At 38.1% G+C, this 26,741-nt stretch overlaps 2 protein-coding genes across 2 annotated transcripts; both read left to right on the forward strand.

Moving 5' to 3' along the window:
• The first annotated feature begins 5,849 nt into the window (after positions 1–5,849).
• Positions 5,850–6,793, forward strand: LOC118545331 (olfactory receptor 5G9-like). Its single transcript, XM_036107492.2, is given in 2 exon segments — positions 5,850–6,615; positions 6,618–6,793. Coding segments are annotated over 2 exon segments (942 nt in total).
• Positions 6,794–21,376: 14,583 nt separating this feature from the next.
• On the forward strand, positions 21,377–22,315 carry LOC118545332 (olfactory receptor 5G9-like). Its single transcript, XM_036107493.2, has one exon. The coding sequence runs from the start codon at positions 21,377–21,379 to the stop codon at positions 22,313–22,315; it is 939 nt and encodes a 312-aa protein (XP_035963386.1).
• The last annotated feature ends 4,426 nt before the right edge of the window (positions 22,316–26,741 follow it).

Genomic DNA, 26,741 nt, shown 5'->3' on the forward strand with positions numbered 1-26,741 from the left:
ATTCAACAAAAGATGAATTTCACAAACATGATGGTGGAGATGTTGTAGTTCCTGACTTGGGTGGTGGTGTACATGCATGTGCTCACAATGCAATAATGCAGTGGTACACTTAAGATTTTTGCACTTTTCTGTGCGTTATTCATCAATAAAAGCTGAAAAAAATGTGGTATCAGGCTTGAATTTGTCAGTGAAACCTCTCTCAATTTCTCATAAAAAAAACCCTGTGTGAATATGATGGAGATTCTTTACACATTCTCATTCTCAGTGATTTTTCTATGAGTATTAGAAATGGAAGTTGAATGATCACAATGCTAATTAAGCTATCCTGGTAGCCAATCCTCTGCTGTAATGATCTGTAAATAACAGTTGCTGAGATTTTGTGGTGCTTCTCATGAGGAAAACTCAACAGTTGTTACGACATGGCACTAAAGTTTACTCTTTAAATATTTTCTTGTTTAAGAAGGAGATAAGAAATAAAGAGTTTACTCAGTCAAGCACAGAAAACAAGTAAGATGATCCCAGTGGATTTTTTTAGAGTTTAAAGATAGTAATAACATTTTAATTCCCTCTTACCAAATTCCCATGGTATGGCATGCTTTGGTACCTAAGTTCTCCCAGAACAAAGGAATGATGTAACTACTTCTGGAAACTTAGATCCAAGTGAAAAGACAATGTGTTTTGGAGTGGAATCTTACCAGTTCCTCAGGAAGAAAACTAAGAATAAAACCAAGTGATTCTAAGAAAGTCTGACCTCTTCTCTGTACGGAGGCACAGATGATGGTGGGCAGAAGGAGTACATGCTGAAAAAGAGTACAGTTTATACTCCGTTTTAATTTTAATTCTTGGAAGAGGAAACAACTCATTGGAGCGTAAGTTTAAAGCATTTTAAAAAATCCATTTCAGTCCCTGCATTTACTCTTCAAGAAGTTCGAAATAAATGGGTTTATGGGTAAATGAAAATGACTGACATCTAAAATGTGTTTTTTTGGTACATAGAGAAATATTCACTGTCAGACCATAATTGGTTGGAATGTAACAAATGCAGCAAATCTAATATGAAGTAACGTGGAATTCTGTAAGATGAACAAAGAGGTTATAGTCAAGTGAAACCCTCTTCAAGTTCGGTGACTGCCCGGAGCAGGAGAGAGGTCGGGCCACCCTCTCCAGGAGGGGCGCCATCCGCATTGGAATGTTGCCCGCATTATGAGCATCTCACTCAAAGCCTGGGGTACAAAGGAGGGAATTCTAAATGAGAGCGCAACTGCAGATGTTTGAGAGCCCTTGTACTTGAGCAAACTTTGACTCTACACGGGATTTCTCTGGGGCCTCTTTGCTCTGTCATCAACAGCCCTTCACTGATAAATTCACATACGTGTATTGCTTGATTCTGTATCCCTCAAAGAGCATGTAGAACTGGGTTGAGACTTGGAGAGATCGAAGGTCCCCTCTTGGGAGAATGACATCTTTAAAAGAATGGAGACTGTATTCAGATGGGACAGTGTCTTAATCTCTGATGACTCTTATGAGATACTAAGTCTGGCACTTTAGGCACCATCTTCCACACTTCATAACCTTGATTGCCTGTTCTTTAAAATGGGGTTTCTTACCTAGGTTTGGGTGGAAATCAAATGGGGTGACGTTTGCAAAGCACCTGGGGCACAGCCTAAGTCTTGAATACTCTACAAGTGCTTATTGCCCCTCCATATTCATTGTAACCTTAAAGGTATTGTATCATGCAGCCAATCATTGCTTAGAACTGCGGGTGGAAAGTGATTGTTTATTTGCCACCAGCTCTGTGATCCTGGGTCAGACATCCTGGAGCCTCAGTTTTCTTATTTATAAAGGATGAGGTTGGGGCTAGAGTTCTCTCTGCTTCTTAGAATTTTAGAAATCTTGAACTCCAAATGCATAGCTTGCAGTTGTTTCTCGCTTTCTACCTCCGAGGCTTTGCACATTTCTTTCTTTCCTGTTGTTCTTTTCCCACTTGATTGTAGCTAATTTGTCTTCTTTTTCTTTTTAAATGTTGAAATAAATTTCATATAAAAATAAATACAATTAAATAATAAACAATAGGTAAATAAAAGCAATTAGGGAATTGTTTTAGATTTTTTTTTGGTTTTGTTTTAGAATTTTTTTCAAAGATTTTATTTATTTATTTGAGAGAGAGAGAGTGCAAGCAGGAGGAGGGGCAGAGGGACAAGGAGACCCCGCACTGAGTGAGGCATCCAATGTGGGGCTTGAACCAAGGACCCTGAAAGCATGACCTGAACTGAAACCAAGAGTTGGAAGCTTAACCTACTGAGCCACCCAGGTGCCCCTAGATTATTTTTAATTACAAAGGTAATGCATGTGCATTTTCTCCTTGTATTAAATCTTAAAATTGTGGATAAATATAGAGACCCCTTTGATTCCCTACCTACATACTAGTTCACTGTCCCTCTGTTTTCAGAGATAATGAGTACTGCTTTGGTGCCTTATCTGTCCAGATACTTATTTTATTTACACACACACACACACACACACACACACTTAAATAATTAAAATTAAAGAAAACACTGAAAATGTTCCTACTATCATTCTGTACACATCATTCTATGACTTGCTTCTCCCTCACATATTTTGGAAAAATAGCCATGTTTCTACTACTTAATTTTAATTTTTTAATTCCAGTATAATTAACATACAGTGTTATATTAGTTTCAGGTGTACAATAGAGTAATTCAGCAATTCTGTACATTACTCAGTGCTCATCACTATACATGTTCTCTTCATCCCCTTCACCCATTTCACCCATGCCCCCACCCACCTCCCCTCTGGTAATCTGTTGCTTAATTTTTAAATGTTTCTACAGTAGTTCACAAAATGACTATACCAAGGTTTATTGCTGTTAATGCCTTCTGGAGAATATTTATGTGGATTCCAGTTTTTTATCACTTGAAGGAACACTGAAGCAGATATCATTGTTTTTCCAGTCTGTGTTTCCTCAGGGAAGATACTAAGTAATGGAATTTCTGAGTCATCAAGTATGCACTTAAAAAAAAAAAAATGAAGATACAGTAAAACACTGCCATCCAGAAAGCCGTGGCCCTGTTGCAACCACTGATCTCTGTGACCACCCTATTGTCTCCCGGCTCTGTCAGTATTTTATATTTCTCATTTCTGAATATCTTGTCAATTTGATGGGTGAAAATAGTATATAATTGTTGTTTCAATTTGGTTTCTGTGATGATTTGGGATATGAAAATCCTTTCATATTTGTTGGGACTTTGAGCGTCTGTGGAGGGCCAGTTTGCATCTTCTACCCTGGGTGTCACAATGAGTATTTTAGTGGATAATTTGTGGCAGTTCTTTGTGTGATCTGATTTTAATCCTTTGTGACATATGCGTCAGTATTTTTTCCATCTGCGTGTCTTATTTTTACTTGGAGTGTATTTGGCATCCATCTACTTAAAATTATGATGTAGTAAAATGTTTCCCCATTTTCTTCAGGTGATTTTTATGTTCTGTTTTAGAAGACCAACCCTACAACACATCATAATACTATTCTTTGGTGTTTTCATGTTACATGTTTATAGTTAGAATTTTTCTTTTTAGTTTAGTGGTGTGGGGTAGAATTTTAATATTACCTATTTTTTCAAATGGTCATCCAAATATTGTAACACTTTTGTAGGGGTAATTAATCTTTACTTTTCTGATTGAAAGAACACCTTTATTCATACTAAATTGATATCTATGCCTAGGTCTGCCTATGGTTTTTCTAGTTTTTCTGTCTACTGTTCATCTCCCATCTATTCTAGTAACAACACCTTATTGGTGTAAGTATGATGGCTTTATTTATTTGTTGATATCCAGAATACTACATCCCTTTTCTTTGTTTTTCTTTTTTGAAATTGTCTTTGCTATTTTTGAATATTTTTCTCTTCCATGAATTTAAAAATCAGATTGTCTTATTAAAAATTGTATTTTCATTTAATTTTTCCAATTGGTTAGAATTGCATTAATTTGCCACACAGTGTGGTGGGTGTTCTTTAAATCAGTCTTAAACATCCAGGAGCAAGTTTGTAGCCTGACCCAATCAGCTTTTGACCCATTGCAATGAGGGAGACCATACACCCTGCGAACCATGGCTGTTTTGTTGAACAAAGAAAAATTAGAATTATTATAGGTTTTTGAGAAGTGGGACAGTTAGGTAAAATTTAAATCAAGAACAATTCTGATGAGCTCAAAACAAAGCCGGGCTGCGTAAAGGGACCAACATCACAACATCAGAATAGGTCTAAACCAAACAGGTAGCTCAGGGTCCTGTTTCCTTGAAAATTACAAAGGTAAGATAGATGTAGAGAGTTGTATCCAGACATCCCTCACGTGGAGTTTTGTATCTGTGTTGGGAATCGAGACTGTTGCTCTGTCAGATATTCCAGACCAGAGTGGGATGTTTCATCTTGCTGATACAATTTCAAACAAAAATTTTAGATAGCCTGTAATTTTAGAAAATAAAGTTTCTGAGACTCTGGACTCTGGGAAGCAAACTAAGGGTTACAGAAGGGAAGGGGGATGGGGGGAGGGGGTAACAGGGTGATGGGTATTAAGGAGGCATGTGTTGTGATGAGCACTGGGTGTTATATAAAACTAATGAATCACTAAACACTACATCAAAAACTAATGATGTACTATATGTTGGCTAATTGAACATAATAATTAAAAAAAATAAAGTGTCTCATTGAGTAATAAAGCATTTGTCACCCCCCCCAATGTTGTTAAGACACTTTATAGCTGTAGCATATCTGTGGGAGAAATACTGTTTCCTGTTCACTTCACAATTGATTTATCTGTGTCTGTTATTCCAACCTGAAAAATGGCCATGCAGATTCTCACTCTCCCTGTTAGAGCTAAGTTTTGCTTTCTCAGGAAGAAAGGAATCTTAATAAATACATAAAAAAACATGAAATGCATTTTTCACTGATTTAGGCATTTCTTCCCTTGCACAGTAAAGTTCTATAATTTGTATTTTTCTTCATACAAATCTTGAACATTCCTTGTTAGGCTTATTTATAGCTATTTTATCAATTTGAGTCAATGAATGTAAGTTTTCCATTATAATTCACAGATAATTATTATTGACTTTTTAATACTTATCTTCACTATGTTGAACTGTTTAATTTTTTCTAAAAAAGTTATCGTATTGGTTGGCTATTGTACAATTTTGCCTGCAAATAGTGACAGTATTTTCTTATCTCTGTTTTCTAGAATTCTTACATTGTCTTTCTTTGCTTATGGTTTAGTACTTCAGATGTGCTCTCCAGTATAACGTTAAATAGTACAAATTGTGAGAATATATAGTTTCTGGTTATATGTTTCCAGTGCTTACCCTGCACACATATATTCTCTGGAAGTTTCAGGAATATTCTTTTTACTGAGTTAAATAGTTCCTTTTTGTTTCCAGTTTGGGAAGTTTTTCTCTGTTTCTTTTCCTTTTCTTTTCTTTCTTTCTTTCTTTCTTTTTTTTTTTTTGAGAGCCACATTTTATCAAATTCTTTAAAGAATTTTATTAAAATAATTATAGTGCATTTTCTTTTAATATGTAAATGTGGTGAGTAATTTTATAGGTTTTCAAATGGTGACCCAATTCTTAGTTCTGATTTTCTCTTTAAAACATTTAAGCCATATTGCTCTTAAGAACTTCACTATATTTGATTTGCTAGCATTTAATTAGTCTCTTTTTATATCGATGTTCCCAAATTGGACCTGTAGTTTCTTTTCTTGTGTGTTATGTTATGCTTTTAAATTATATAAAGTTGTATGCATTATCTATTTTCTGCTTTTCTCACTCTAGAAGACCAACACAAACAATGGCTGATGGAAACTATACAAGAATCACAGAGTTTATTTTCATAGGTTTAAAGTATCATCCTCAGATGCAAGTCTTCCTTTTCTTGCTCTTTCTACTTTTTTACCTTGTTACCGCGACAGGAAGCTTGGGTATGATTATTCTCATCCAGATGGATTCCCGCCTTCACACTCCCATGTGCTTTTTTCTCAGTCACCTGTCCTTTGTGGACATCTGCTTTTTGTCAGTAGTGGGTCCCAAGATGCTCAGTGACTTCTTTGCTGAAAGGAAGGCCATCTCCTTCTTGGGCTGTGCTTTGCAGCAATGGTTCTTTGGGTTCTTTGTGGCCATTGAGTGTCTTCTGCTGGCGTCCATGGCCTATGACCACTATGTGGCGATCTGTAGCCCATCATTGTATTCCGTTACCATGTTGCAGAGCCTTTGCATACGGCTGGTGGTTGGACCCTATACTGTCGGGTTCCTGAGCACCATGACTCATACAACAGCTGCTTCCCGGCTTCCCTTTTGCTGCTCCAACATTATCAATCATTTCTTCTGTGACATGTCCCGCCTTCTTTCTCTGGTATGTGCTGACACCCGGATCAATAAATTGTTGGTTTTCATTGTGGCTGGAGCCGTCCTGGTTGTCAGTAGCCTGACCATTATAATCTCCTATTTTTACATCCTTACTGCCATCCTGAGGATCCGCTCTGCAGATGGGAGGCGCAAGGCCTTTTCCACCTGCTCCTCCCATCTCACGGCGGTGTCCATCTTATACGGGACTCTCTTCTTATCTATGTAAGGCCAAGTGCAATTTTTTCTCTGGGCGTCAATAAAGTGGTGTCGGTGTTCTACACCGTGGTGATCCCCATGTTGAGTCCTCTCATCCACAGCTTGAGAAATAAAGAAGTGAAAGCTGCCATGTGCAGAATGATCGTTAGGAGGAAGTTCTGCATCAGAAGCTAAATTCTGGTCTGGAATACAAAATAGATAAAACGAAAAGCTTCTAGACATGGTTAGTCTACCTGGTCGTCATCCGAAGATGCTAAGCAATGTGCAGAATTTGGAGTATGGCATCCTTGCCAACTATTTTTTTAAAGCTCCATTTCAATCATGTGCGTGTGGATGATAAAAATCCCCAGTCACCCAGAGTCAGAGCAGTTCTGCTTCCTCAAATAATTTCATTATTGGGCATAGGCTAAAAACCTAATAAGTGTTGGATCATCTAGCTACTAATACTATGGCACTAGTTGGACCAATATACGTGTGCTGACCAGGTGAGATTCACTGGAATGACATATATGACCCCCATTCCTAAATACAGAATCGAAAATAGCAAACAGAGCAGCTCACTTAGCTACAAATGATTTTTTTTTAACTAAAGGAACTCCTCATATCATATTCCTTTAAATATCTTTTATGCGTATTTTCTTTATTCTTGCTTCTAAGAATACCATGTCACAATCACTGCAGAAAAAAGCAAACATAGACAAGCAAAAGGTGAACAATATGACGATACAAAACTTATATTCTTATTCTTCCACCAAGTGACAAGCGACGAGATAATGCCTCTCTACATATTTAACTCTGAAGTTATTCCAACTATTACTTTAATATTTGATATTTAGTTTTTCTTATTTCTTTCAGATAAAAATAAATCAGCATTGCTTATTATAGAAATTAGAAATAAAATGCTAATGGGTGAATGAGAGAACAAGAAAATTCTAAAAAATCAGAGGCAATAGGTGTTGAGAAGTCAGAGGTAAACTAAAATGCAGAAAATGTATATCTTATTTTCATGTTAGTCATTTTTGTTGTTGCAGATTAGAAAAAAAAAGAAATACAATAGAATGAAGTTTAAAATATATTTTAACACCTTTCTGTCCCTCCTACAACAGTTGAACAATTCAAGAGGAATTATAATTACATCAGAAAAGAGAAAATGATTTTTGAAAAGTGTTGTTTTGGTGCAAGCTTGAGTCTGCAGGCATTTGAGTTCTGATCGCTGAGTGTGAAAAATAGAAAATTTATCTCTAGATTATAGAAAGATATGGGGTGGGGGAAGCAGAGTGAAACATGCCTCAGGAACGATACAGGGAGAACTAAAGTATAAATGTATCTCAAGTCTGTGCCCTAATCAATTTCATGATGGAGTTCCTGGATAAACAAATCCTTTCTTTGGCAGTATTGATGGAATGAGGATGTCCCAGTGATTCCTTCTTGGGATCATGAACCTGCTTTGAATATTGCAGTTATTTTAAGCATAGCACTTTGCAAGGACTGGCATAGAGTGGTTTGAGTTCAGAGGGAGTGAGCAGGTTGTGGAGGGAACTGAATACTAAGACAATGAAGTGGTATATAGGGTAGGCAAGATCATGGTTTCAATGAAGCAACTGTCTCAGACAGCAGGAATGAGCCATGGGCTAGGAAACTAGAGAGGCAGAATGAGTGCCGATGGGATGCTCTGCAAAGGATTCAGATTTTAGCTCAGAAATGTCTTCCATTTAATTTACATCATTTATTTATTTTTGAAATGATTAATTAGATGAAGGCTGGGATCAACACTCAGATGTCTGTGTTTGCAGCTAGTGGTGAAATAAGTGACTTCCTTTTCTCTCGCTGAAAGGAAAATTATCAGTGTTTTAGGCTGTGCCTTTATAGCACAGATCCTGCACTGAAGGAAGTTTCTTGCGCATTCTCTTGTTTTTTGTGTTTTTTTTTTTGTTGTTGTTGTTGTTTTTTCCCCTCCCATTGAGTTTTCAGCAGTAGATTCTCTAATTTCTAAGTTTAATGCTACAGGGTACAAATACGAACCTGATCTGTTTTCTCTATGATTTTGGACTAGGAAAGTTATGCACCCCAAACCTTTTTCACCTGAGTATTGGGATCCAGGTAGCTTTGGTTCAGCCTGGGGTCCAGAGGGTGTTTTGTGAGCCCCATGTGCCCTCTGGTGTGAGTGATGGGACACGTAACACGTCTGAAGCCATCTGGGAGAAGGAAAGCTACGTAAGGGTAAGGGCAGGGAATTCATTCACAGTCATTCAGTGGCCACTCTGTGTCTCAGCACGAATTGATCCAAATCACAACCAGGCAGGCCCCTCCCATAATACTTGACTCTTGCAGCCTTGGGGGGCTGTGTTGGTGGACAAATAATTTGGGTCACGGAGTCTTTAGACTTTGTTCATCTCATGATGTTGGGAGACACCAAAAGACAGGCTACACCACACTTTATGTCTCATTTAAATAATGAAAGTTTTATAAATGATTTAAGAAAAAGTTTCCCGTCAAGAAAAGGGATGCAGAATTGATTATAAGCCTCGGTGCATCTAAAATATCTCTTGGTAAAGAACCCGACCTTCAGACGGAGGGTGATATCAGGTGTTCTTCAGGTGCTTAAAAAGTCCCTGAAATTCACTGGGATCATCTGTGTAGACACTGTACTTTTGCCAAGGCTCTTGATATCTTATGGGTAGCTCATCTAAAGAACGAACCATTAGAACTCATTTAGATGGATGTGGACCATTATCTGAACTCAGGGTGGTGGCTCAGGAACTGCAATCTCCTTGAATTTCACTTGAGCAATTCCAAGGCCAAATATAATGGGGCTGAAGTCAAATCTTAGGATGCTGATGGAGAGCACACTCTTCTGTAACCTAGGCTTTGTGCCCTCCAAGAGATTCCACAAACCATTTTCTCCATGGTTTGTACCTCTTCTTTTCAATGATGAAGCAAAAATAATTTTTTAATTGAGATATTTCAATTTACTTAGTTTATCATATAATTTAATGTATAAATTGAATCAAAAAGTCTTTGAACTAATAAGAATATAAAATATGTACTTAAACTTAAAATTTTTTTGTTGTTATTGCCTAGGAAAAATAATAAAAACACATTTTGGGGGGGCTTTAATTAATGTAGAGTATTTGGAAAGTGAAACAAAAGAAGATAAAATCATGTAATTCCACTAGTTGCGTATAAAAACTGTGCCTATTTTAATACACTTATTTCAGGCATTTTACCATTTTTGCACGTTCGTATAGTATATATATATATATATATATAGCTTTCAGATACATATAAATGTACACAGTCTATTTTAAAGATAATGAAATCTTAACAAACACATGTTTTTGTAATATGATTTTGCCTATACAGATAATCTATGTTAAATCTTCGGCTTATATTCTTCCAGTAATTTTCTCTGTGTGTGTGTGTAATTTTACAAAATTTCACATTAAATATTATTCTAGCCAGTTTTAAACTAAATCACAAATCAAATATTTTTAAATAAACTGTTTTCTATTAAATAGTCTTCTCAAGAGGATTTTTAATTGCCAAAAGAATTCATAAAATTAACAATGACGATGAGTGATGATTCCTAATTTGTAGGCATTATCAAGTTCTGAGGATACAGCAGTGAATAAGACAGGAAAAGACCCTCCATGGAGCATATATTTGAGGGAGAGAGGCTTGTAAGTAAAGGTAAATCAGCTGGGCATCAGTACTAGTACTACAAAAAATAGTATAATGGGATGGAATAGATGCCAGGATGCACCACGCAGCTAATAAGTAGTGGGGATGGGGTTTTGACTCAGATCCCAGACAGGAAAACTTATGCTTTTAGCTATTATGATAATACCATCACCTTAATAAGATCATCTAGGAAAAAGAATAGCTAAGAAAAGAAACCAATAGGTTCCATTTGTCTCTATAGCAAAAACTATCAAAGAAGCATCCCATCTTTCATTCTCCCCTTCTTTAATAGATGTCCAATTTTCAGCTAGGCACATTGAAACCACAATAAAAGACTGCAGTTTTCAATCTCCTTTGTAGGTGAGTGTTGACATGTGACCAAGTCCCAGACAGATGAGTGGAAACTTTGTAAGGTGCTTCTATGAAGTCTCCTTAGAATTTCAGGAAGTGCCTTTCCTCTCACCTGTATCCTTCCTATTACCTGGAATGCAGATTTAATGGCTGGACCTTGAGCACTCATCTGGCACCATGAGGAAGCATTTAGGTTCTTGATACTGTATATCAACCATTATCAGCCCTATATTGACTACCTCCAGATTTGTTTTATGATAGAGAAAATAAATTTCTTTAAATAATTTTTTAAAGTTACTGTTATTTTGAGTTTCCTATCTTATATAACCAATCCTAATTCAAACTGATGTAAATCCCTCTTTTGAGGCAGAGGGTAGGAGCAGAACACCCACACCACACCTTGGTTGACTATTGGCTTGACTTTTAAGCTTTAGGGAATTAAAGGAGAATAAAATTAGGAGAAGATAATTAAAAAAGCGTGTAGTTGAGAAGAGGTTTCTGTTCATTTTCTCTCTCCCCATTTGACACCCTTCAAGAGAAACAAATGCCCATATACCTTGTTCTATCGCACTTCACTTTCCTGTGCTTCGCGGATACTTGCTTTTTACGAATTGAAGGTTTGGGGCAACCCCGAAGTGAGCAAGTCTATCGGCAATATTTTTCCAACAGCATTTGCTCACTTTGAGTCTCCCTCTCACATTTTGGTCACTCTTGCAATATTTTAAGCTTTTTCACTATCATTATATTTGCTATAATGATCTATGATTAGCTATCTTGATGTTACTACTGTAATTGTTTGGGGCACCACGAACCACGTCCGTATAAGATGGTGAAACTTGTCGTAGATGGGGGTGTTTTGAACTGGCTGGTGCCCTGTCTCTCTCCCTCTCTTTAAGCCTCCCTATTTTCTGAGACATCATACTGAAATTAGACCAGTTAATAAGCCTGCAATGACCTCTAAGTGGTCAAGTGAAGAGTCCATGGATGTGGCCAAATTCACTGTTGTCTAACTTTAAGAAATTGCCACAGCCACCCAATATTCAGCAGCCACTCTGATCAGTCAGCAGCCCTCAACATGGAGGCAAGACCCTCCACCAGCAAAAAGATCACAACTTACCGAGAGCTCAGATGATGGTTAGCATTTTTTAGCAATAACATATTTTTAATTAAGGCATGTACATTGTTCTTTTAGACATAATGCTATTGTACATAATAAACTACAGTATAATGTAACTATAACTTTTATATGCACTGGAAAACCAAAAAAATTCATTTGACTTGCTTAATGTAATATTCCTTTTATTGCAGTGCTCTGGAACCGAACCACAATATCTCGAAGGTATGCCTCTACTATGTGTTTGGGCCGGTACCTGCCCTCCCTCGCCCCGCCCCCCATGCCCCCCACCCTCCCCAGCTTCCCCACCCCAGATCTGGCAGCTGTGTCCAGGCTGTTGGGATTCTCTGGCTGAGATCCTCTCCTGGAGTAAGTGCTTACCTCTGAGGTTTTGGAAAGGCAGAGTCTCAGGATTTACAGCCCCTACCAAGTGTGGGATGGACATGTTACTTACACTGAAAGAGTGATTCTCCTGCCAAAGAAGGGAAAAGGGACATCTGGTCTATTCCAGATGGACACATTTGAAACGGAACTTTGAGGAAAAAGAGAGAGAGGTTTAAGGAAGATGTTTGGAGAGAGAAAAAGATGCTGTTTTCACACATTCTTATCCCCTACCAAGGTGAAAGACAATCAAGGGAAAAAAACCCCTATTTTTAAATATGCTTAGATTCGTGTGTGTGAATGATATATCGAGGGAGAGGAAGAAAGAGGGAGAGAAGAGAGAGAGAATTTAGATGGGAATGGTCTAGTTATATTCACGTTTCACAAGTGACTCTGCATAGTGCAGAATTCAAAATAAGAAGCTGTATCCAATAATACAGAAAATTTAAACGAAAAATTCCTTACTATACCCATCTATGAAATGGAGATAACATTATGTAGGGCACTTTATTATTATAAAATCAAGAAAGATATTACAGATAAGTTCTCAGAAGATTGTGACTGCTATTTCTAATATTATTATTATTGCTTGTCTAATAAAAATTTTATATGATCATCTTTATGGATGTTAGGAAGGCATAAGACACCATCTGCTCCTGATCAAATTTTATAAAATTTTAGTAGCCTAGACAAAGAGAAATGCTTCCTTATCACATGTCCTGTGGAAATACTCCTTCTTGATCACCAGAGTCTAGCACAATATCGGACACAGAAGTGATTCGACAGAATTTTGAAAGGAATGTGATGAAGCATCATTAACTTCTAAGGCTGATATTAGTCTTTCTCCCATTTCATGTTAATAAAGATTCCCTCAAAATGGCCTTATATCCTCGATTCTTAAAAGCCTAATTTTACATATTTAGTTTTATTTTAGAATAAGAGGGTCAAGGTTTGTTTTACAGTATGTGCTTTCAGTACTATGACAGGTACAATTTCACATCAGTCATGAAATATCTTTTATTATCCTCCTCAGTTTTAAAAGTCACCTATTAACGTGGTCTCAGTGAATATAGGATATGTTCAAATAAAAGGAAAGCAGGTTAGTGAAATAGCATTGTCTGAATTCCTCCTTAAGGTGTAGCTAAACTTAGCCACTAGATGGCAGCATCAGCTTATAAATCACAATAATTTTGTCCACTATCGTTTCCTTTAATAATTGAAATTATGATAGGCTTGGAAAAAGCTTTCAAAAGTCCAAAAATTAATTTTGAAGGGCCGTGAAATCACAGATACATTTTGTGTGTTTGGGCCTATGAACATTAGTCCCCCCATTATCCTTGGTTTTGCTTTCTGAGGTTTTAGTTACTTGGAGTCAGTTGCAGTCTGGAAGTAGATGATCCTCCTTCTGATGTATTGTCAGGTCAATAATAACCTAACGGTATGTTGCAATGCCTGTGTCATTCACCTCATTTCATCTCATCATATAGACATTTTATTATCTCACATCATCTCAAGAAAAAGGATGAGGACAGTACAATAAGATATTTTGAGAGAGAGACCACATTCACATAACTTTTTTTTTTACAGTATATTGATTTGTTTTATTTTATTATTATTTATTGTCATTAAATAATGTTAATCTTACTGTTCCTAATTTATAAATTAAGCTCTATTCTAGGTATGTATGGATGGGAAAAAACAGGGTTTATAGAGGGTTCAGTACTACCCACAGTTTCAGGCATCCACTGGGGGTCTTGGAATGCATCCCCGGTTGATAAAGGGGGACTACAGTACCTTACACTGGATCCCTCGTCACATTCTCTTTTTTCTTTTCTTCTTTTTTCTGCCTCTCATCAAATTCTTTAATGTTCATTGCACATAAAAATTTAACATCTCTGATCTAGTCTCACGTTTTATCTTTCAAATTTTGACAGTAAGGTATTAAGGGGGAAAGACGTCCTATGAAGCGTAAAAAAGTTATGGCACATCTGTTCTAGAACACATAGCTCAGAGATTGTACTCTGTCATCGAACATTCTTACAACTCCTTACATCATCATAACAATAAATAAAAAGGCTTTGTAACATTAGCTGCAAAATACTTTTCCTGGTCCTTTGCAAATAAATAAAAATGTGTGGGTTTTTTTTTTTTTTCATTTTTATTATGACTTCCATCCTTAAATATTGAGCATAGATTAGAATACTTGGCAAACATGTATTTTTGAGGTTTTATGGTTTTTCATATTTGTATTTTAATCTAATTATTCAGGAATTTAAAAATATTTTCAAGAATAATCCCCTTCCTCTTCATGGGGTAATGCTTACATAATAATAATAGTTGTGACTGTAAAATGCTATTGTCAGCTGAGCTATTGAAACCCTCTTTAAGAACAGGTGATAGCATCTGACTCTTGATTTCAGCTCAGGTCATGACCTCAGCGTTGTGGGATCGAGCCCCCTGTAGGTCTTCATGCTGGGCGTGGAGCCTGCTTAGGATTCTCTCTCTCTCTCTCCCTCTATCCCTCCTCCCCCCCCTGCACTTTCTCTCTCTCTCAAAAAAAAAAAAAAATCCCAAAAAAGAATTAAAACAAAAAACAACAGGTGATGTAAAATTCTTAAGTAAAAGGTAATGTTTTAGGCTTTGTACAGGTAATTTTATTTTAAGGCAACTCTGTAAGGTGGAAATCATTCTCATTCAAGAGATCATGAAAAGTGAGGGTCATGGAAGCAGAGTGACTTGCCTGAAGCTACACAGAAAGGCATGGCAGACCGAGATGCCAAATTAAGTTGGCCTGGTTCTCAAGCTCTCCCTTTATTGAACAGCCACTTTGACTTTATTAGGAAAATCTGCAGCTTAATGATGGCACTTACATTCAGTCATCCATTCTTTGTCACTTCGTCTAACACTTACTTACACAGAGGGTCTGTTATTCAGTATGTCTGGTATTTGATGCCCTACTTCATTTTTGGAATTTTTCTTGATATATTTAGTAGTGAGATGTTTTACATAAATGCAGAAATATTTTTTTTTTTAAGATTTTATTTATTTATTTGAGAGAGAGAATGAGAGACAGAGAGCACGAGAGGGAAGAGGGTCAGAGGGAGAAGCAGACCCCCCGCTGAGCAGGGAGCCCGATGTGGGACTCGATCCCGGGACTCCAGGATCATGACCTGAGCCGAAGGCAGTCGCTTAACCAACTGAGCCACCCAGGCGCCCCAGAAATATTTTTTCTAAATTCAAATGTAAACTTGAAAAAATCCTTATGCTGATAATTTCTCAATGGAAAATTTCTATATGAATTGTCAACTGGAGTAACAGTTCAATTCATGATTTCTGTTCCCTGACATTCCTTATCCAATGATACTTACCAAAAATAATCAAGTTGCTTCTTTTAGTTTTTTGGTCATTAATGTACTTCCCTTTATAAGGACATAAGAAAGGAAACTGAATTACTTCGACGATCCATTTTTGGTCCCCTCTGCATCCTTCACCCCATGTTACAGAATCTTGCAAAAAGTGGACATCTGTCAGGAATGGTATTCAAAATGTAGCAGGTGGAACAAGGTATGGACCCATCACAAAGAACCCTGGTTGAAACAGGGTCCTGCAGCCATGAGCCGTCCTCCCATTATCTTTCCAGTGGCTAGATTGCAGGGAAGTCTGGATTTAGAGTAGAGGGTGGGGGGCTCAAGGTGGTGGGCATGCGAAGGGCTGAGAGAGGCAGCTATTTTCCCCAAGACTATGAATGTATTTTGCTACTTAACAGCTGGTCCAGCCGTAACAGTGCACCCTGGACACGCCAAGGCTGTGGCATTGACTGCATTGTGGTCTCTCTCCTTTATGGTCATACAGTAAATGTGACACAAAACCACCATAAGAAAAGGTAGCACCAATAAATTCCATATGCGAGGTCATTACAGATTTTGAAATTTAGAGGGAGATATTGCTTTAGACTGCAGATGTCAGAAGGAAGGCTTATGTTTCGGCTAAAAATTGCATCAGTTTGAAACATTTTTCAAGATAGATCTGATATTATTATAACAAAAATGCATAAAATATTTTTTTAATTAATTTATCCTATTGTCAACGAAAAATGTGCAAGACTTTTGCAGCATAGGGTGAATGATCTGTGGTAAAGCTTAATATAGTTTATTTATACCTTTCTTTCCTTTGCTCATTTTTTTTTGCCTAATATTAGTCATTTAGGTTAAGAAGAAAATAACTTTTAAGGGCACACAAGTATACATTAAAAATAAACTTAATTATTTGCCTTTTCTTTGACAAATGGGTTTGCCTTGAGAATTTGAAATTTCAACTTTAATCAACAGTGATTATATCAATAGAGCTAAAAATAAACTATCTGAAATTTAGGTTTTTATAACCTCAGAAGTAATTTAATTGACATATAACATTGTACTAATTTTAGGTGTACAACATAATAATTTGCTATATGTGTGTATTGAAGAATGGTTATCACAAGTTTTGTTAACATCTATCACCAGAGTTACAATTTGTTTTTGTAATGAGAACTTTTAAGAACTCCTCTCTTAGCAAGTTTCAAATATACATACAGTATTACTGACGATAGTTGCCATGCTGTACAGTACATCCCCAAGATTTACTTATCTTATAACTCATTTCTCTCACCTTTCCAACCCCTGCCTCTGGCAATTTACCAAACCACCAATCACTTCTCTGTATCTATGAGTTTTTGTTTTGTTTTGTTTTCTAGATTCCACATATAAATGAGATCACACAGTATTTGTCGTTCTTTGACTTATTTCAGGAAGTAAATTTTAAACATTTTTTATGTTTATTATGATTTTTTTCTATTTTTATTGTTTTTTAGAGAGGGGAGAGAGAAGAGGGTAGGGGCAGAGGGAGAGGGAGGGAATCTTAAGCATGCTCCATATGCAACATGCAGCCCAGGCTTGATCTTACAACCCTGAGATCATGACCTGAGCTGAAATCAAGAGTCAGATGCTTAACTAACTGAGTCACTCAGGTACCCCATTCAGGAAGTAAATTTTAAAAGAAATCTTAGAAATATCTATTTTCAAGATTCAAAACAGATTTACATAAAGGAATTAAAAATAAGTATGTGATAAGCAACATAGGGAGAATTAAAATGTTAATTTCCGCTTAAAAATTTGTCCCAAAAACGAAAATATAAATATGCTTACAGAACAAGCATTAACCAGTTCTTCACAGAAAAGAACTTTAACCAACCATCAGGAGGACAGTAAACAGGACCAAAGTCACTCCCCAAAACCTGACTAATGACAAATGCTTGTTGTAGACACTTTACCTAAGAAAACACACATATAAAAACCTTTAGCAATACTGAACATATGAACTCACACTGTCATACAATAAAATGGATTATTATCCAGACAACTCATTATCAACAATAGCCAAATTATGGAAAGAGCCCAAATATCCATTGATTGATGAAGGATCAAGAAGGTGGAATATTATTCAGCCATCAAAAAGAATGGAATCTTGCCATTTGCAAGAACTTGGATGGAGCTAGAGAGTATCATGCTATGTGAAATAAGTCAATCAGAGAAAGACAAATACCATATGATTTCACTCATATGTGGAATTTAAGAAACAAAACAGATGAACATAGGGAAAAAGAAGGGAGAGAGGCAAACCATAAAACAGACTCTTAATGACAGAGAACACACTGAGGGTTGATGAAGGAGATGTGAACGAGTGATGGGCAGTTGGATGAGCACTGGGTGTTGTATGTAAGGAGGGCACTTGGATGAGCACTGGGTGTTGTATGTAGGTGTTGAATCACTAAATTCTATACCAGAAATCAATATTACACTGATTGTTAACTAACTGGAATTTAAATAAAAACTTGAAACTAAAAAGAAAGAAAGAAAAGGGCAATATCAAAACAGTTTTCAGGGGAGAAATGGAATTATCTTTCATATATAGAGTCAGCAGAAAGTTATTATCAAAAGCTAAGGTCTCATGGAAAAATTTGCTTTAAAGAATATAGCAGCATGCTAAGAAATCAAAAACTCAACAAACAAAACCTCCTAGAGTAGGGAAGTTGTGTTGCTGCTGAAGGGCTTACACTTTCCCTTACTCAGGCTGGAACCTGTATTGACTCTGTTTTGTCAGGCTGATGCTATTTGTGTTGCAGATGAAACAGAACCCTAAAGCGTTTTGTTTTATTGGCTTTTATTACTCTCTTTGCAATAAGAAATGTATTTCCCTTGCCATAGGTTAACAGGCCAAATATAATGTCTTGCTATAAAGCTTAATGATCATTAGTATATCCTCAGAAATTCTCTTCCAGCCCTTGCTTACAATGGTTAAACTCTTTGTATGTTTTGGGCAAAGTCCCAGGAAGATTAATTTATTTGGCTACATATGGTAAATGCTATCTTTGAGAAAAGTTCATTTTCCACATTCTTTGCCCTTGCTCCCAAGATATGAAGGTAATAGAGAGAGAAGCAGGGAGAGCTAAGGTCCTCCCATGGCCCACCCTCTCCACACTACTTCAATTTACCAGGGTTCCTTAGAGGTTCCTGGCTTAGCATGGAAATAGAATGGAGAGACTATATACAGTTAAAAACAAATATAAAATGATTAGAAAACAGATCTCATCAGACTTACTTAGGATATGAAGCAAAACTTTGATTGCACTTTCTCTTAGTGGTTCATTACCAAGATATGGTAGACATTGGGGACAGAGGATCTTCCATAGCAACCACGAAGAAAAGATGATGCAACTAGTTCAGGGAACTTTTATCTAATTGATGAAGACTCTGAATCTATTTTACAGTGAGTATTCCACATTTTCTTCTTAGAAGAAAAGAAATAGTAAAACCAAATGACTACTGAAAATTCTGACCTATTGTGCATGAGAAGGCAACCATATTAAGGGGAGGGATGAAAGCTAACAAACTGGGCTCATTCTTACTTTAGTTCTTCATGCCATCTTTAAAGAAGAGAGAGCCTATTAGAATGTAAGTTGAGAACTTCTAAATTATTTTCTGTTCTTTCTACCTGATTTTCGACAAGTTCAAGAGAACACAAATTATTTTAAGTTGAATTAAAATAAATTATATATTTGGCTCATGGCCAGGACTGGCACAATCCTCTGCTTTGTTGGATGATTGAGCAAAATCTAAGAAGAGATAATTTATGTAGAGATAAGTTTAGGTTTTGCAACTGGATCAAAATATACTCATATAAGTATAAAATGGGACAGATGCTTTAGCAGTAGAAGAAGGGAAAAATATTGCACTGAATTCAACTCACATCCGTGTCTACACCACCTGGGTGATTTCCTTGCTAAGGGAAGATTATCATAAGTTGTGTTGATATTATGCTAGTGCTCTGAACACAGGAGCTGGTTGTGTTCCTCCACTCTGTGTGGTTTGATCTTTATGGAGCACTGCATTCTCCTCTAAGCACCAAATGCAGCAGAGAAGCTGAGAAATTAAAATGTGCATGGAAGGCTTGGGTAGGTTTAGAAACCAAGGTTGACAAGGCATTGTTTAGGAGCTTTGGGCAATTGCTAAGTGGAAGACTGAGAAGTAGTGTTTGATGGACCCTGGAAGAGTTCCTAGACTCTTGAAGAGGCCTAAGTAAGAGCTAAGTGTGTTGGGTGGACCATCTGCCTGGCCATCTGATCTTTCTCTTTAATGGCCTGAAGCAAAGGATCTAAGGTAAGCTGCATTATTGGCAGCAGAAGAGACCTTGCTAAAGTAGAATAATACATTTCAGATTAGAAAACTGGAGGACAAGTATCTAGCATAAGTATGACATTGCACTCCAATAGTCCTGGGCTAATAAAACTTTTAAAAAGTAAAATATAGGGGTGCCTGGGTGGCTCAGTTGGTTAAGTGTCTGACTCTTGATTTCAGCTCAGGTCATGGTCTCAGGGTTGTGTGATCAATCCCTTCATCAGGCTCTGCACTCAGTGGGGAGTCTGCTTGAGATCCTCTCTCTCCCTCTGCCCCTCCCCCTGCTCTCTCTCTCTTAAATAAGTAAATAAATCTTTAAAAAATAAGTAGTAGTGTTCAGAGCACTTATACATCTTCCTCTGAGAGAGTAAGAAACAGAGTTTTAGTTACCTTGAACACATGAAGCAACTCAGGTTCAAAGAGATCAGCAGACCTAACCAAGGGCACCCTGAGGGGGTGACAAGGGAGAGATGGATGGTGTACAGGTGGGATAATTTAGGCTCTTTTCCAGATTTCTTCCCTGTTGTTTCCATAAAGGTGATACTCAGGGGCACCAGTCTATTATCCTATGCACTTCTCACTAGTGGCTGTTGGTTGTAACCTCAACATGAGGCCATTAGGCAGCCAAACATGCATCATCCTGTACTCAGAGTGGAGGGGACTTTGCATCTCTTTGTGAGGAACAGAATTGTGAACACACAATTTCTGCAGTGTGACAAAGAGCACAGTCTGGGCACACACATGTGCAAATCACATCTCTGCCATTCACCAGCATCATGTATGTGGATTGAGCTTCAGTTTTCCTCCTATGTAGAAGAAAATAATGATATTTACCTTGCAGGCTTATTCAATGAAGCATGTAAGGCAAAATACTAGCAATTATTGTGCACTTATCAAGGTGCTCAATGAGACTCTGCTAAATGCTTTGCATGCATTATCTCGTTGTACCCTCACAACAATTTACAAGGTAGGTGTTACTATCATCATTTTTGTTTCACAAAGAAGACCTTCCCAGGGTCAGAGGAGGTGGACTCCAGAGTTGGAGACCATGCAGTTGGTTATAATCGCAAAGTGCACAGCGTACATCCTAAAAATGAGTGGCTGCTCATTTCTTCTGCAGCTTGCCTCACTTCCACCCTCCTGCGTGTGTGTTCACCTGGTGAACTTAAGCAGAGTTCTGAAGTGAGCGTTATTAGACATCTGTTCTGGAACCATCTCTGCGATCAATTAGCCATGGGACCTTAAGGAGGCTGCTTCTCTTTTCTAGATTTTTGTTTTCTCCTTTCCGTATTTATGGATTTCTGTGGAGTCTTAAAATATGATAGCTTCGGATCTGATCTTTTGCACTGGTCCCTATCTCACTTTTGTTTTCTTGGCCACAGCATGCAACAAAGTCATATCACTCCTGATGCTCTCCCAGTTACTGGTATATTTTTTTCTGTGTCCCATTTTTGAAGATAGGTTAACCAAATATGTGTGACTCCTCTGTTCTTCTTCTAGTGGAAACCAGAACAGTCAATGGCCATTGAAAACTACACGAGGGTCACCGAATTCATTTTCACAGGTTTGAATTACAACCCCCAATTGCAGGTCTTCCTCTTCCTGCTTTTCCTGAGTTTCTACCTCATCAATCTAACTGGAAACTTGGGTATGATTATTCTGATTCGGGTTGATTCCCGTCTTCACACACCCATGTACTTTTTCCTAAGCCACTTGTCTTTTGTGGACATCTGCTTCTTCTCTGTTGTGAGCCCCAAGATGCTCACTGACTTCTTTGTAAAGAAGAAGGTCATCTCTTTCTTGGGCTGTGCTTTGCAACAGTGGTTTTTTGGGTTCTTTGTGGCAGCAGAGTGTTTTCTCCTGGCATCCATGGCCTATGACCGCTATGTGGCCATCTGCAACCCATTACTGTATTCCGTTGCCATGTCCCAGAGACTCTGTATCCAGCTGGTGGTTGGTCCCTACGTCATCGGGTTCATGAACACCATGACCCATACAACAAATGCACTTCGTCTTCCTTTTTGTGGCCCCAATGTCATTAATCATTTCTTCTGTGATATGTCCCCCCTGCTTTCCCTTGTATGTGCTGACAGCTGGCTTACTAAGTTGGTAGTTTTTGTTGTGGCTGGAGCTGTGGGAGTCTTCAGTGGTCTGACTATTGTGGTCTCCTACATTTACATCCTCATTGCCATCATGAAGATCCACTCTGCCGAGGGGAGGCACAAAGCCTTTTCTACCTGTTCTTACCTGACGGCTGTCTCCATCCTATATGGTACTCTTTTCTATATTTATGTACAGCCTACTGCAAGTTTCTCGCTGGATCTCAATAAAGTGGTGTCGGTGTTTTACACAGCAGTGATCCCCATGTTGAATCTGCTTATCTACAGCTTGAGGAACAAGGAGGTCAATGATGCCATCCACAGGACTGTTACTAGGAAGAAGTTTTGTAGGGCCTAAATTCTTATGTAGAAAGGAAATTGGGGGAGAAATCTAAAAAGACAGACTAACTGATGTGTGGATTCTTAAGATTCCAGGCCATTTGCAAGTGTTGGGGGCTGGTTCGCACCCCTTAATCCATTCATCTCTCCACTCATTTAGTCAATCAATGTGTATTCATTCAGTCTTGTATGTGATCTTTTATCTGTAATATACCAATATTATAGCTCACATCTACAGTCCATTTAATTTTGCTTCTCTCAGACACCTCACAGTCCAATTATTTTATTTTATTTTATTTTATTTTATTTTATTTTTTTTTAAAGATTTTATTTATTTATCTGAGAGAGAATGGGAGACAGAGAGCATGAGAGGGGAAGGGTCAGAGGGAGAAGCAGACCCCTGCTGAGCAGGGAGCCCGATGTGGGACTCGATCCCGAGACTCCAGAATCATGACCTGAGCCGAAGGCAGTTGCTTAACCAACTGAGCCACCCAGGCGCCCCACAGTCCAATTATTTTAAAAAAAGGCTTTACTGGGGCACCTGGGTGGCTCAGTTGGTTAAGCGTCTGCCTTTGGCTCAGGTCGTGATCTCAGGGTTCTGGGATCGAGCCCCACAATGGGCTCCCTGCTCAGCGGAGAGCTGCTGAGCAGGGAGCTGCTCTCTTTGCTTGTGCTCTCTCTCTCTCTGTCAAATAAATAAAGAAAATCTTTTAAAAAATTTAAAAAGCTTTATTATTTAATTTCAGTTATTAATTTTTTTGTCATTCTGCTAATATATTTTCTTTCCCTGATGACTCCTTGACATCGGAATTTAATATGCAGTGCTCTGCGGGTGCCTGGGTAGCACAGTCAGTTAAGTGTCTGATTCTTGGTTTTGGCTTAGGTCCTGATCTCAGGGTGGTGAGATCGAGCCCTGCCTTGGGCTCTTCGCTGAGCACTGAGTCTGCTAAAGACTCTCTCTCCCTCTCCCTCTGCCTTTCCACCCGATGTTCTCTCTCTCTAAAATAAATAAATAAATCAATCTAAAAAAATGCAGTGCTCTGGGTTTTGCACTCACATCTAGCTCCAATCAATAAGAATCTATTTAAAAAAAAAGATGTGGGATTTTATGCTTAACCTTATGAGTGAAATGAAATCCTTGGCTGTATACACTAGTTTTTTTTTGGGTGACCTTGACACTAAGAACTACGTATGTCTCAGGGACTGGAGATCGATCTGTGTTCAACTCTGACAGGTGGATGGTCCACAGGGATCGTTTAATAGTAATAGAGACTTGTGCTCATCTCTAATGCATTTAACACCGAAAGAGCTTCTGATAGAAGGTGTTAAGCCTGTATCTTTTCAGAATTCAATTTTCTGGAAGATGTTGAGAGGATTATTACCTAAACTTTTGCAGGGTGGGACTTGATTGTGCATATGATGGTGCCTTTAAAACCATGGTAATAAAGTTTATTACCCAGCCAAGAACGTACAGAGAAATGCCTTAGTTGAAGGTAGGCTCTCAGTCTAGACCTACCTGTTTCTAGTAAGGTCAGTAGGTTTGTGGCATCACAAGGGAGTTCATACATGCAACTAAATTTCATGGTTATGACTCCATGGCAAGATGAGTGATGGGCAGCCTTTGGGTCTGAGCTCCATCGCTGCATATGGAGAGTGGGCACCCACACCAGGGTCTCCATGTCCTCTCAGAGACCCAACAAAGTGAACTGATTATATCTTATCTTTCTCAATATAGCTTTACCTCTTGATTTTATAGTGAAGACACAAAAAGCAGAGAGTTTCACTGAAGAAATGCATCAGCATTCCTAGGTGACATTATAATATCATGGCTAAATCATTGTAGAAATGTCCTTAGGATTTTAAGGAACTCCTACATCCACCTATTTGCCTAAGATGAATTTAACAAAGTTGATTAAGAAGCTTTTACTGAGAGTCATGACCTGTCTACTATTTAGATAAATAAATAAATGTTCTAAACTTTTGAGTACTTTCTACATACAAAGTGTTATGGGTTATTTTCTATTGATTATTGTACAATGCACAGTCTCTGAAAATAGAAAATTGATCAGGGAGTTTCCACAAAATCATGGCATGCTTTATAGCTATGGGGCTTTAGAGATAATTTATCCTAACCAGATTACTGGCTCAGGGAAAAATGTTATTAACTTATGCTTTGTAAAAGCCCAAAATATGACTTGCTCTCAAATGTATTTATGATAGACTCATTTAAAATTCAGAACGTTGTTTTACAGTGAGTTTCCTAGATAGAATAAGATTCCTCCAAGACCATTCATTGGGAGAGAAGCAACATAATATAATAACAAAAAAAATTAGAATTGGAAAATGTCACGCATTCATTTATTCAAGAAATAATTATTGAATTCTTCTATGTGCCAGGCACCAAGCCTGGTGCTGCATACAACAGTGAAGTAAACAAACATCATTCTTGCATCTGTACAGTTTGTAGGATAACAGATCTAAGATATTCTTTTGTCTGCTACTCTTTTGATGTATCAGTCAAGTCCATAATGAGATATACAGAAGTAATGATAATATCTACCTCATCATAGATTATCATGAAGATTAAATTAAAGAATGGATGTGGAATCACTTCATGAACTATAAATATGTTTTGCTGCTTCCCAATAAAAACCATTCAATGAAAACAGCAAAAGTCTGGAACCAGAGTGTTATTGGAAGTATGTCAAGATCTCCCAGTATTGGTTCTTTGGCGGGATCTTAGGATGCAGTACTGGGAGGGAACACAGAGGCAGCTGGGAAAGTCACCTCCATTCTGCCTTCAAGGCTGCCTCACGCTGCTTCTGCTCCACCCACAGGCCCTGATTCCCATTGTGCAAGCCTCCTCTTCTGCTTCCCCATGATAGCCACTCATCCAAGACCCCACTGTTTTCTCCCAAACCTGCCAGGAATGGCCAGCAATCCCTGTACTGGTGGATGAAAGATTACTCCAAACTTTGCCGAGAAAGAGAGGAGAAGGCAAGAGGGTCAATGCTCAGAGATGAAGACCCTTTGCTCTTCTTTGCTCCCACTTTTATTGGTCCTTCAGGGTATCCTTATCACTGTTTCTCAAGCACGTGATGTGTGACAAGGGGTCTTACTGAAACTGAGAGGATTTACAGGAAAGATAAGATATGCTAATCTGCGTGTTCTACTGAACATAGCTTAAGGGACAATGCATACATCTCTTAGATCACAGGGTGGCAGTTTGGGCTAAGAAAGCTTTGGGGAAGGTAACTCCCTGCGGCATTCCAACGGCAGAGTGGTCACAAAGGCCTTGGCATTCCAAAGGCCCATGCCCTTCTCCAAAACCCTCCCTTGCCCTCAGTGGCCTCCATGTTTACATTTTAGCAAGCCAGGTATTATGGCTGGCTTCATGCTCTACATTAACCTCAGCACAAACCTACAAACAGACCCACTTTATTCTAAGCCACCCACAGCATAGTTGAGGCCAGGTTGCAACTTCTGACGAGACTTTAGTAAAGACTGGAGGTAGTGAAGAGCTGTGTGATTCTGAGGGATGATGTGGGGCTACAACCTGGCTGCCTTGAGTCTGCAGGTGGCTTGCTTTGTGACTCCAGTAGGGCAATCCCATAGGACAAAGGAGTCCATCCATGGACCATTTGCCTAAGGCTTGGCAACTCCTGGAACAACATCACATGTAAGCCCTCACAGTTGGGTACTGGATGATTTTATCCAACCTGAGTTCACTTTTTCATCTAAAGGTGGTTTCCTGTGGAGTCTCAACCCAGAATTTCTAATTTAAGGAGAACATACTGAATCAACCACAATTCAGAGGGGTAGCATAAGTTCACACTTAGAAAAGAATAATTTATCCCCAAAGAATCATGTCTTTCAAATATGCCCCACACAGAGATAACATAACCAGTAGAAACATATAAGTGTTTAACTGAAAGAAGAGTTCCACAAAATATGCTTAGTTTTACTACCTGCAGTACATTTTGATTACTCAGTTTCAGGGACTGACCAACTGTGGTCTGGGGGCCAAATCCAGCCTGGCACCTGTTTGTGTACAGCTTGCAAGCTGAGAATGGATTTTACATTTTTAAATGGTTGGTTAAATCAATAGAAGAATAATATTTCGTGACCGTGGAAATTATTTGGAATTCAAATTTCAGTGTCCATAAAGTTTTGTTGGAATTCAGCCATCTTGTTACATTGGTTTTTCAATGGGAGCCCTATCGACATTTTAAGGACTGGATGACTCTTTGTTGTGGGCATTGTTGTTTGCATTGCGGATGGTTAAGTCACATCCTAGCCTCTTGCGTTAGAGGCTTGTAACATCCCCACCCTGGTTATTGAATCAAAAATGAATCTAGATGAGCTCTGTGGGGTGAAAACGTGTAAGTCAGAACCACTGGTTTGTGGTTTGGCTATGGTTGCTTTGTGACTACAAAAGCAGAGTT

Source organism: Halichoerus grypus, chromosome 11 (genome assembly GCF_964656455.1).
Source record: "Halichoerus grypus chromosome 11, mHalGry1.hap1.1, whole genome shotgun sequence".
Taxonomy (NCBI): domain Eukaryota; kingdom Metazoa; phylum Chordata; class Mammalia; order Carnivora; family Phocidae; genus Halichoerus; species Halichoerus grypus.

Excerpts from the sequence above, each read along its gene's own strand:
- LOC118545332 (XM_036107493.2), top strand. The coding sequence starts at position 21,377 with ATGGCCATTGAAAACTACACGAGGGTCACCGAATTCATTTTCACAGGT.